The 13,357-nt window shown below is 31.2% G+C and overlaps 1 protein-coding gene across 10 annotated transcripts in view; it reads right to left on the reverse strand.

Annotated features, from left to right (window-relative positions):
• NBEA (neurobeachin) overlaps positions 1-13,357 on the reverse strand; it is a 582,638-nt gene that overhangs the window by 447,795 nt on the left and 121,486 nt on the right. For all 10 annotated transcript variants that reach the window (XM_076009491.1, XM_076009489.1, XM_076009488.1 and 7 more), the window contains 4 exons: positions 12,481-12,560; positions 10,571-10,633; positions 10,378-10,475; positions 9,218-9,310 (listed from right to left, as the gene is read on the reverse strand). In XM_076009491.1, coding sequence (XP_075865606.1) covers positions 9,218-9,310; positions 10,378-10,475; positions 10,571-10,633; positions 12,481-12,560 — 334 coding nt within the window. The remainder of the gene's footprint in view (positions 1-9,217; positions 9,311-10,377; positions 10,476-10,570; positions 10,634-12,480; positions 12,561-13,357) is intronic.

The following is a 13,357-nucleotide window of genomic DNA, read 5'->3' on the forward strand; positions in this document are numbered from 1 at the left end:
ACCTGGTGGCCATCTGTATGTCTTCTTTTGATAAATGTCTATTTAGATATTTTGTCCATTTTTGATCAGATTATGGGGATTTTTTGTTATTGAGTTGAGTTCCTAATATATTAATCTCATGGATATTAATCTCATCAGATGGGTAGTTTACAAATATTTTCTTCCATTTTGTAGGCTGTCTCTTCACTTTGTTGCTTGTTTCCTTTGCTATGCAGAAGCTTTTCAGTTTGATGTGATCCTATTTGTCCATTTATACTTTGGTTGCTTGCGCTTTTGAGGTACTATTCAAGAAATCTTTGCCTTGTCCTACATCGTTTCCTCATTGTTTTCTTCTAGTAATTTCATAGTTTCAGGTGTTAGATTTAAGACTTTAAATTATCCTTGTTTGCAGATGATATGATCTCCTATTTAGAAAAACCTAAATACTCCACCAAAAAACCTATTAGCACTCATAAACAAATTCAGTGACATTGCTAGATACAAAATCAACACACCAAAATCAGTAGCATTTCTAGATGCCAACAACAAACAATCTGAAAAAAAAAAAAAAAGAAAACCAAGAAAGTAATCCCATTTACAATCGCTGCAATTAAAATATAATACCTAGGAATAAACTGCAGAAGTGAATGGTCTCTACAATGAAAACTGTAAAACGCTGATGATAACAAATTGAAGAGAACACAAAAAAGTGGAATGACATTGATGTCCATGGATTAGAAGAATCAATGTTGTTAAAATGTCCATACTACCCAAAGCACTCTACAAGTTCAATGCAATCCCTATGAGAATATCAATGATATGCTTCACAGAAATAGGAAAAAATAATGCTAAAATTTATGTGAAACCACTAAAAATCCAGAATAGCCAAAGCTATCTTGCACAAAAAGAACAAAACTGGAGGAATCACATTACCTGACTTTACATTATACTACAAAGTTATAGTAACCAAAACAACATGGTACTGGCAAAAAACGAGACACATAGACCAATGGAACAGAACAGAGAACACATAATTCCACACATTTACAGTCAACTTATTTTTGCCAAAGGTGCCAAGAACATATACTGGCAAATGGATAGTCTCTTCAATAACTGGTTCAGAGAAACCTGGATATCCACATCTAGAAAAATGAAATTAGACTCCCATCTTTCACCATGGACAATTAAGTAATTTTTAAAAAACAACTTTATATGCAGCCATGCAACTATCACCACAATCCAGTTATAGAACATTTTTATTATCCTAAAAGGTTCCCTTGCACCTATTTTCAGTTAATCCCCAACTCCCATGGGTCATTCCATGTGGTCACTAATTTGTATTCTAGACATGTCATATAAATGAAATCACATAATATATGTAGTTTTTTGCATCTGGCTTTTTCACTTAGCATACTGTTTATAGGATTCATTTTGTCATAGCATGCATCAGTAGTTTATTTTCTTTTAATTATTTAATTAATAACTAGTCTTTTAATAACTAATTTAATTTATATTGATTTAATCAATAACTACTTAATTTGATTAATAGCTATTGCACAATAGTATTCCTGTGTATGGACATACAATATTTTGTTTATTCATTCACCAGCTGACTGATTTTTGGATTGTTTTCAGTTTGGGCCTATTATGAATAGCAGTCCTAAGTATATAAATGGACAAGTCTGGCTGTGAACATGTTGTCATTTCTCTTGGGTGGATACCTAAGTGTGGAAATGGCACGCTGCATGGTAAATTTATGTTAAGAAATTGGAAAACTCTTTGGAAAATGGCTGCAGAATTTAACATTCTATTGCCAATGCGTGAGGATTCAATAAATTTTTCTATGTTGTTTATGGTTTTGTTTTCATTTGGTTCAAACTATCTTCTAATATTGTGATTTCTTTCACTCAGGTTATTTATGTTATTTATGTTTCCAAATATCTTGCAATTTTCAAATTTCTTTCTGTTGTTGATTTCTAATTTAATTCTATCATGGTCAGATAATATTTTATTTGATTACATTACTTTATAATTTACTAAGACTTATTTTACCTTTTACACACTAACTCACAATACATTCTAGCCAATGTCGCACATGTACTTGAAAACCATTTTGCTTGCTTTAGGTGGAGGATTCTATAAATTCAAATATATTAACTAATAGGATATTGAACAGGGAGGTAAAATCAGGCTTTCATTAATTATTAGTTATTGAGAAATAATTATTAGTTATTGAGTAAAGAGAATCCTGCTAACATTTCATTACTAAATAGGACTGTGAAAAGTTTGGGGTAGATATATGTTATTAGGTTAAAGAAATTTTTTCTATTTGTGGCTTGCTAAGAATTTTTATGATGAATAGGTACTGAATTTCATCAAAACTTTTTGCACTCATTATTATAATTATTTAGCTATTCTCCTTTGTTAATAAGGAGATTGTGTGAAAAGATGTCCTGATGGTAAATCACCTTTGCATTCTATAACTACCCTCAACTTGGTATGATATATACTTTAAAAACCACTAACTAATAGACTTATACTCACAGGGGAAATTGGCCATAAATTTCCTTTAATTTATAATCCACATCCAATTTTGGTATAAAAGTTGTACTAATTTCATTGTATAAAGTATTAACCTATTCCTTCTTTATCTAGCCAGTTAAAGGAAAGTATTTTGCAAGTGAATAAAACAGCTTTTTGCCTTGCTATTACTGTGTTTAGTAGTCTTACTTTCCGCTTTCTTAGTTTCTTCCCTTTATTATTTCTTTCCTTTTGCCTTCTTAGGCTGACTATTAATGTGGTAAGCATACATGAGAACCTATAAAATGAAAAATCAAAGTACCTTTCTACTTTTAATATAAATATTTACTATATTAAGCTATAATAGTTATAACTATATAACTATAACCAGCTATAACTTGCTTTCAGTATTATTTAGGCCAAATCTCATATGTATACATATACAGAATTTTCAACATCTTTTGATTGTAACTATTTTGTAATTTGCATGATGAATGACTTTTTGTTATGTGTTATTTAGAATAAATGTGTTTCTATTTTCTAAGTTTGATTTTTTTTGTCATTGATTTCTTGTTTAATTGCACTGTGGTCAGAGAAAGTTATCTGTATGACTATTTATTTAAAATCACTAAGGCTAGTTTATGGTCCCATTTTAATAATTTTTATAGTTGTGTATATTGCTTAAAAAGAATGTGTATGTTACTCAAGCTAATGGACTTTTTTTTCAAATTTACACTGTTGATATATTTTTGCAATTGTTATTTTAAAAAGAAAAAATGTTAAAATTTGTAAACTATTGATTTCTTTTCAAATTTAGTGAATACCTGCTTTCTATACCTCACCTATGCTGTTAAGTATATGCACATTTAAAATTGTTTTACCTTTCTAGTGAATTACACCTTTTTCATTATATGGTGTTCCTCTATCCTCATTATTTTTTTGCCTTAAAGTTTTTTTTTTTTTTTTGAGACAGAGTCTCACTTTATTGCCCAGGCTAGAGTGAGTGCCATGGCGTCAGCCTAGCTCACAGCAACCTCAAACTCCTGGCTCAAGCAATCCTCCTGCCTCAGCCTCCCAAGTAGCTGGGACTACAGGCATTCGCCACCATGCCCGGCTAATTTTTTGTATATATATATTAGTTGGCCAATTAATTTCTTTCTATTTATAGTAGAGACGGGGTCTCGCTCTTGCTCAGGGTGGTTTCGAACTCCTGACCTTGAGCAATCCGCCCGCCTCGGCCTCCCAGAGAGCTAGGATTACAGGCGTGAGCCACCGCGCCCGGCCTGCCTTAAAGTTTTTATTTGCCATATATTTAAATGTAACTAGCCTTTATCACTTAATTTTTAAAATAATACCTTTGCCTAGTTAATAAATAATATAAACAGATACACAGAGCAATTTCATGCCCAAGTCATTCACTTCCACCTTCATTCGCAGCCCACCCCCAAATAAATAAACTTTGTTCCTCACTTCCCTACCACCTTCCCCTTCCCCTTTTAAATACCTTAGTTTTAGAGCACTTTTAGGTTCACAGTAAAATTGAACAGGAAGTATAGAGTCCTATATATCCCCTTCCCCTACATACATACACAGCCTCCCCCACCAGAATGGTACATTTGTTATAATTACCTACCAATTTTTTGTTCCCTTCCTTAAAAGGATAGCGTATCTTTTTAAGTAAATCACTGCTCCATTCCTCGCCTTTATTATACACAAAATCCTATAATTACTTTGGTCAATCTATTGACTTTTCATTTCATTCATTTGCTCTGTCTATTCATGAATAAGTACTATATTGCTTTACTTATTAAAATATTATATTTGTTTTAATATTGTAGTGCTAGTCCCCCCCCTTGTTGCTCCCTTTGTCTTTGGTATTCTGTAGTTTTACTTTACAGTGAGATTTTTATGCTAATCTTACCTGCTTAGAGCTCATTTCACTTCCAAATTTGGAGAAATTGGGTCTTTCACCAATTCTGTGAAAATTTTTAGTAAATTTTCTTTGAATATTGCTTCTTCTTCATTCTTTCTTCACCTTTTCTGTAAGCCTTACTAGCTGTAATTGAAATTTTTCATTCTTTCTCCGTATCTGTTAACCTCTGTTCATGTTTGTCATCTTGTTTCTTGGTGTTGCATTCTAGTTGATTTCTTCATTTCTATCTTCCAGTTCTCCAATTCTTTCTGAAGTTTTATCTAATCTGTTTAATGTGTCCATAGAGGTATTAATTCTAATTACTACCTTTTCACTTCCAAACATTACTTAATATTTTTTAACTGCATGGTTTATTTAGAAAATACTTTGTTTCTTAAGTATTTTTTTCTTTTATTATGCTTGATTTCCACTTTGGGCATATGAGAATTTCCTTTATTTTTGTGCGTTCACTTATATATTTAAAAGGATTTTTGACATAGTTTATTCAACATTTCTAAGTCTTTGGAAGTTCAAAAATGTTTCAGGATATCCAGTTTACCCATCATTTTTCTCCTCCAAGAATTCTAATGTCACATGTTAAGTCTCCTATTTGGTAAGGTTTTATCTTTACTTTCACTTTATGTTTTTAATTTATATTTTGAGATATTCCAATCCACTCATTTGGGTGAACTGCAAAAAATATCATGAGCTAAAAGAGCAGAATATTGTCTTTGATGTTCTAGTTAAATCTCAAATGCTCTTTATAAAAATGAAATTCAAATATTCCACCATATCCTCCCCTACAGCACTATTTCATTGAGTGCATAGTTTAATAATGATTCTTTCTTATTTCCTATCTTTGACTATCAGGCCTCTTTAGATGAGTTGTTATTTTTCATTATGCACAGAGTCAAGGTCAGATATCATAGCTATGAATTTTAAATGATGAGATCCCTAGAGGTATTGTCAGGCAAAGCACCCTCTAAACTTACTGACTTGTAGTATAAAACATGACAAGCTGTGTGTCCCGTACGTGGGCCCCTGCAGCCAGCATCCTAGCAAACTAATCTTCCTATACACCTACAAGTTTAAGGACAGGAATATTAATCCCACTATTTCAGGTACCTCTTGGCCTTCTGGTAGTCACTTACATGGAAGCCAGTTTTAATGTTCCTCTGGGGAGGGTAAGACGAAAAGAGATAGGAGGCCAGGATCTTTGAGAGAAACACTTCTCACCTCTGGAGACCTGCTACTTTTTAGTGTTTACCTCAGGGCTCTAACACAGTTCTTCAGCTGTTTGTCTAATCCATGAGAGAGAAATCTCCTCAATAGTTCTCTTGTTTTTCTCTGCTGGCACCCAAATAGAACAACAAGACTCATTTGTACTCAGGTACGCACAGGAGCCAACATCTCACTGATGACAGCCAAACAGCTTAGAGTTGAGACAGAGGGAAAGAAAGCTTCTTTCCAACTGACATACTCCCAGAATCCACATCATGCCATAATTTTTGATAACAGCAAAGAGAATTTTCTGGCTCTGCCAAAAAAACTGGACTAATTTAAACTAGTCCAACAAAGAAAGAAACCATTAAGGTAAACATCTGTCAACATATTGCAGGCCTGTAAGTAACGACTATGAAAAACAGGCTGATTCATTTAACTACCAACAGTACATTTTATTACTGTGATCAACTGTGATTTTTTTATTATAGGTGATTTATAAAAGCTTTTACATTTACTTTTATGATAGATATGTCTGCTCTTAGATATATAAAATTTCATGTTATGCTTACTATTGTTTAGATATTTTAAAAGTTACATTATATATGGTTCTTAGTTTTATCTATACAGATCTTTAGTATTTTAAAAGCTGTATACTTTTGAACAACTTATCTTCATAAGTATAAAAGAATAAGTAATCTTCCATATGTTCAGAAAGTGTATTTCCTTTCTGTGAGCAAAAATAAAGTCATCATATTTACTCTTAAATTTTCCTTTCTCTTATATCATCAAATTTTAGTAAATAGTCCCATATTTTTAATATTTTATTTGTCAGCTAATATGGAAATCTTTTGACAATTTGGACTTACTATACTTTCCTTCTTTCCTCAGTCCTCTCCCAATTCATTATAGTTATATCATTTCTAAATTACTAGAACACGTGAAAAGTAAATTCTGGTCTGTCACACATATTCAAACATTTATTTTAGTCTTAGTTTTACTATTAAATTCATTCAGTATCCACCAGCAGTCCTTAGCTATAGTTTCCCCAGTCATCCTCAATAGGCTTAAGTTTGTCCCAGCAATTTTCTCAAGAATTATTCACAGAAACAATGCCATGTATGGTTAAAAATTATTTGGCAGCACCCTTTTTACTTAAAGAATAATTTGCCTTCCACTTCTTCATTTGATATATTATGGTTGTTGCTCTACAGTTTTCTGTATTGAAGGTTGTTTTAGACAAATCTAAGGCTAGATTCATTTCCTTCATTATTTGCACAGTGCTATAAAAGGATTGTTATATTAAGTCCAATGATACACCTTCATGCTGAACATTCCAGGTCAATTTTCTCTGGGACAAAGTATATCCTCTTTAAATAAGGATGGCAAAATCTTACATTAGAATTTAACTGAATTATAGCTTTAAACACTTGTTCTATCAATCTGTGTTTCTTATTTGAAACTTCCATTTACACCATTATTATAATTTCTTTGTCTTCAACATCACTCATTTTCTTTTTAATCCTTCTAAACTCATATTTTCATCCATACATATTATTTTGTTTTCATTATTTTCTATGTATCTTACTATGCTAGCCACAAGAGGTTATCTTCTTTTGAGCATCTTCCAATTTCATTTTTCATTACATGATAGTTCATTTCTTCCAATATTTTTCCAGTTTTGTTAGCTCATGACTAAATACTTCCATGCTATCCTGCTATTTCTTACAACTTTTTTATTTTTTTAAAGTGAGGTCTTACTATGTTGCTTAGGCTGGTCATGAATTCCTGGGCTCAAGCCATCCTCCTCCTTCAGCCTCCCGAGTAGCTGAGTTACAACTTCTTGAAATTCTGTTTAGTGGTTGCCCTTTCTCAGAAGCAATTCATTTATTTCTTTTTTTTAACTTTGGTAAATTTTTTAATCAAAATTATTATATGCTCCATAGCAAAATTTTTCTGGTGAGTGCTTTTCATTTAACTGGTTAGTTTTGCTTATTTTTTCCATGTTTTTTTATCTGATAAATATACACTGACACTGTGCCAATTCTTTTGATTTTGTCAAATTTTCATTGACCAGCTGTTTGCAAGAGATTTACATGCGTATGTGTAAAAGAAGGGGCAAGGGCAACCTCTTTTGCTTTCATAATCCAAAAACTGTCTCTTTCTCTAATAGCCACAGACTGTTTCTTACAAATAAAGCTCATCTGTATAATTCTTTGTTATTCACTTTCTGTTCTTCTGAAACCTATCTGACTCAAAAAAGACTCTGCTATCAGCCATGATGTATGTGTATCTATTATTTCAAACAAAGGATCTATTTTTACACCTGAAGGTGAGCCTTTCATCTGTAGAAAGGGTACTTTCTGTTACACTTTGTGAGATTTGCTATCATTGAACTCTCTCATCATTCTCTTTATTTTCAATTTATCCTTCACAGCTTTTACCCAATCTTAGCAGATTTAAGCAGTTGATATTCATACCATGGAGTTCCCGCATTGTTTTATCTTCTAATTTTGTTAACAGTGGTGGTAGTGAAAGATTTCATGTTTTATTCCTTATTGCATTACTTATTAATTTTACAGAAAAAGAAGGAGAAAGGAAATATCTTAAACACTCACGTTTACATAGTAAATTGCCTGCTTGTTACTGTTAATTTTGCATTATCTGTGAGGTTTCATCTTTTACTATATTTTTAAATGTGCTTTCTTGATATTTTTAAGAGGCTGCATCTAGGGCTAAAATCCTTTAACTTTCTCTGAATCAATTTCTTTTACTTAACCAAAGTGAAATGAATGATCCTTAACTCTTAATAATGAAAATGCATATGCTAGATATGTTTCATCTGGATTTTGTGCAGTTTTTATCAGTATTACCATGAAGCTCTTTCCAAATTTAAGCAACAAAAAGAACTGGCAACAGTGAGGTTCTGAAAGGAACTCCATCTATTAATAGTAATTCCTAAATGACAGTACTACTTCCTTTGGATCATTTCTATAGAAAATGAATTTTAAAAAGAATATTCATATACTAGACATCATAGCCTGAACTTAAATCATTAAGTCAGCAGTTCTTATAGGGAAAATATTTCTTAAAAGTATCTAAATTCAGGATTTAGAGAAAGAAATGAAGGCATTCTAAAATCATTATGTCACAAAAGTAATCAAAAAGCCCCACTGTTAGAAAAAAATATGAACAAATATTAAAATATTGACTTAGCTTCTAAGACTAAGATCAGCTCTAGGAAAGACCACAATATACATAGTATTCCCTGTATTAAGAAAGTTTTCATTGAAATCATATCCATATATACTTTTATTTTGACAAACTATTTTATTACATCCTTAAAATGAATAATTTTTTTTTCAGGAAGAATATAAACTATATTACTGAAATGAGATTTTGTTCTATAATCTACTATTAATAAAATTATTTTATAAAATATTTTTACAACTTTATCACAGAAAGCTATTGTTTTCCATTGGTATATTATTCTGGTCAAATTTCATGTTACAGTAGATATAAAAGTTGTAAAAACACAATTTCAGTAGATATTTATACAATTAAACATGAAAAATATCAACTTACTTGTGACCTAAATGCTTCAGAAAGTATCCCAGAACCTTCAGAGCTTGAACCCAAATACTTTCACTTTTAGAAGCCAGTAATTTGTAGATCACCCTAAAATATATATATAAGCTTTTAAACACTAATATGAAAAATAAGAACACTATACACTTTATAAGTTATAAATATATGAAATATAAAATATCTTTCAAGATTTTTACAGTCTCTCACAAAAATTAAAAATGACCATGTTTTATTAATTTTTCTTTAAACTCAGTCCTCAAATATATACTCAAAAGGGCAATGTGACTGGTGTTTGTAAGTACTGCCTCCCAAGACAATGAACAAAAGTCTTCAATTTTAAGATACACGCTTAGTTAGGCCATATCTCCTATTCTTGTAGAATTGGCCCCAACACTTGAACTTGATGACCTTGTTTTCTTGGTCATGGCTAATGAGATCATAGATAGATACCTGCACAATTATTTCTCCTTTCAGAGAATTTGGAATAAGGTCTAAGATACAATATCTAGTCTTTGCTAGGCTCTTGAACTAGGAAATGATTTAAAACAGAAACTAGGACAGCAATGATTTATTTCTGTTCAGAGAGGCTAGTCAACATACAGAAGGAAGAATGAAGCAGTCATGTAGAAAGCAGCAGAGAAAGCAAACTTGTTTCCCGATAGCTTTGCAATTCCCAGCTACTACTCTAAAGAGATTTTTTTAAAAAAACACTATTCAGTTTTTACTTAAAATAGTTTGAGATGTTTTCTGTTATTTGGGGCAAAAAAGCTTCTACTAATATATAACCTAACCTATACAGTCACTTCAAATACTATACAAAGGCAGGTCCATATTCATTAAATATATTAACTTCTTATGTCCTCTATTGCTGAAACATACCTACCTTTGCTTCTTGCAAAAAAAAAAAAAATTTGCTCTACCCACTATAAGCACTGTCTTTACTATAGCAACAACAATTTATCCTTCATGATTCCTGAGACCATTTTCTATATGCTTCATTAGTTTTCATGAGGATTTATAGCAGCTTTCTCCATTTATTACCTTCTTAAGTGTAAGATCTGCTACATTTATTCAAACATTCCATCATTAAGGGTTATTCTAGGATAACAACTATGCTCCATTAAAGTCTAATAATGATACTAATATTATAATCATACCTTATTCCATTTCTTTGATCAAATGCTGGTATCATTGAGGCTGGGTGTTCTGACATTAAAGCCACTAGTAATTGTAACACATCATGAATATTTTCATCCTGCATAATAAGAATCACCAATATTTATTTAGTTAAAATCTTATTCTAAAGCTTGGAATCAAATAATTAAAACAGAAAACCATAACATGTCCTACCTCATGCATTGTAAGTAGGTAATTTAATATACTCTGAAGTTCATCTTCCTTGACACCTCGATCCTAATTTTTAAAAAATATTTTATTAATTACTTTAAATCTAAAATTAAAACTTTAATTAAATGCATCAAAATGATCATTTTAAAAGAAAATTAGAATAACTTAAAAGTAGTTATGTTTTAATTAAAATGCCCACATACCTCACAATTTATAGACTACATTGTTTCAAGTTAATATGTAAAATTTAGAAAATTATATCAATTTTTAAAGTCATTTGACATTCACTATCAAAATTAGTATTATTGATTATCTAACTATATTCATATTACCATTTTCAAATCATTTACTCTTTCCTTAGAATAATACACATACAAGAGTTTACAGTATCAATTTTTGTGTATTATCTCACAACTTATATTTATTCTCCTTTTGTTTTTACCTTGTGCTTTAAAAACTCCAACTGCAATAAAATACATTATATAAGCCTTCTTATATTGGAATATAGATCATTTCTAGAATAAAATCTTTATGCTCAAAAATTCTTTTGTTCCTCTAGAGGAAAAAGTTGGAAACACTCTCCTAGACATCGGCCTGGGCAAAGAGTTTATGAAGAAGTCCCCAAAGGCAGTCACAGCAGCAACAAAAATAAATAAATGGGACATGATCAAACTACAAAGCTTCTGCACAGCCAAAGAAATAGTCATGAAAGTAAACAGACAACCTACAGAATGGGAGAAAATTTTTGCACCCAAGCATCCGATAAGGGACTGATAACTAGAATATACTTAGAACTCACAAAAATCAGGAAGAAAAAATCAAATAACCCCATTAAAAAATGGGCAAAGGACTTGAACAGAAACTTTTCTAAAGAAGACAGAAGAATGGCCAGCAAACATATGAAAAAATGCTCAACATCTCTAATCATCAGGGAAATGCAAATCAAAACCACAATGAGATATCACTTAACCCCAGTGAGAATGGCCTTTATCAAAAAATCTCCAAACAATAAATGCTGGCGTGGTTGTGGAGAGAGAGGAACACTCCTACATTGCTGGTGGGACTGCAAACTAGTTCAACCTCTGTGGAAAGCAATATGGAGATACCTTAAAGCGATACAACTGAATCTACCATTTGATCCAGCAATCCCATTGCTGGGCACCTACCCAAATGATCCAATGACACTCTACAAAAAAGACACCTGCACTCGAATGTTTATAGCAGCACAATTCATAATTGCAAGGCTGTGGAAACAGCCCAAGTGCCCATCAATCCAAGAATGGATTAATAAAATGTGGTATATGTATACCATGGAGTACTATTCAGCTCTAAGAAACAATGGTGATATAGCACATCTTATATTTTCCTGGTTAGAGCTGGAACCCATACTACTAAGTGAAGTATCCCAAGAATGGAAAAACAAGCACCAGATATATTCTCCAGCAAACTGGTATTAACTGAGTAGCACCTAAGTGGACACATAGGTACTACAGTAATAGGGTATTGGGCAGGTGGGAGGGGGGAGGGGGGCGGGTATATACATACATAATGAGTGAGATGTGCACCATCTGGGGGATGGTCATGATGGAGACTCAGACTTTTGGGGGGAGAGGGGGAAATGGGCATTTATTGAAACCTTAAAATCTGTACCCCCATAATATGCCGAAATAAAAAAAAAAGAAAAAAAAATTCTTTTGTTCCTTGTCCATTTTTGTCACATCCCTTAATATGAAGGATTTCAAAGAGCATTTAACTGAAAGTTAAGTTCAACAGTTACTAAGATCTACAAAATTTTGAAAGCAATTCATGAATTAAAAGTAGCTATTGCTAATTTAACAATTATGATTTTAAACTATGTCAAAAATTCCTTTGTAACTATTATATTGCAATTCTGAATTAAAAAATTATTTTACCTTTAGTATGAGCTGTTTCAAAAAAAGTAGCATAAATGCTCGTAGTGATATGATTTCTTTTTGTGATGGCCGGGGACCATCTAGAATAAAACAAAAAAAGAAAATTATTATATTTATTAAAATTATAATATTTATTAGTATTAATGTTATATAGTTGCAATAATATCAGGGTATCCAAAAATTAATTTTCATATTTTTGGCTATTTCAATTTATTCACCCAATGTCAGATTTGGGATAAAGAAGAAACTTTTTAAAATTACTTCTTTTAAAAATTAAAAATATATTACTACCCATTGATAATGGATAATTGCCAAGTATTTACATTAATAATTTTTCCTATTTTTATTAACTTAATAAGTTTCACAATATTTCTTCCATCCTCAGTTAAACTTGTCTTCATTTGAATACTCTCTCAATTTTCACCCCACATATTATATAACAAAGCATAGAAAAGGTAACACTCTTCTTTATTATAATTATATGTTTTGCAGCTTTATTCTTCCATGTCACTCGTATATAAAAAATAAATATATATTATAGTGGCCATTCAGTAAATGCTTACTGAGTCAATAAATGAAAATGAGTAGGAAGAGTTAAAATGTACATATCAGTTTCACCATAATGTCCAAATTTTAAAGTAATGAACTGCAAAATAAATAATTACCAATAAAAATTAAAATATGACATGATATATAATATATATAATATATAATAAAGTATACTTTTAGAAATGTAACTAGTCACTTGAAAATCCTTTTAACATTAAGTCTTTCTTGAAGCAACCAGGATATATATAGCTGCTTTTTAAAGTTTTAAAAGAACAATTGCTTCTTACATGATTTATAACATCTGCTTAGTCATTTGACAAATATTTAT

This window comes from Microcebus murinus, chromosome 13 (assembly GCF_040939455.1).
Source record: "Microcebus murinus isolate Inina chromosome 13, M.murinus_Inina_mat1.0, whole genome shotgun sequence".
NCBI classification, from domain to species: Eukaryota; Metazoa; Chordata; class Mammalia; order Primates; family Cheirogaleidae; genus Microcebus; species Microcebus murinus.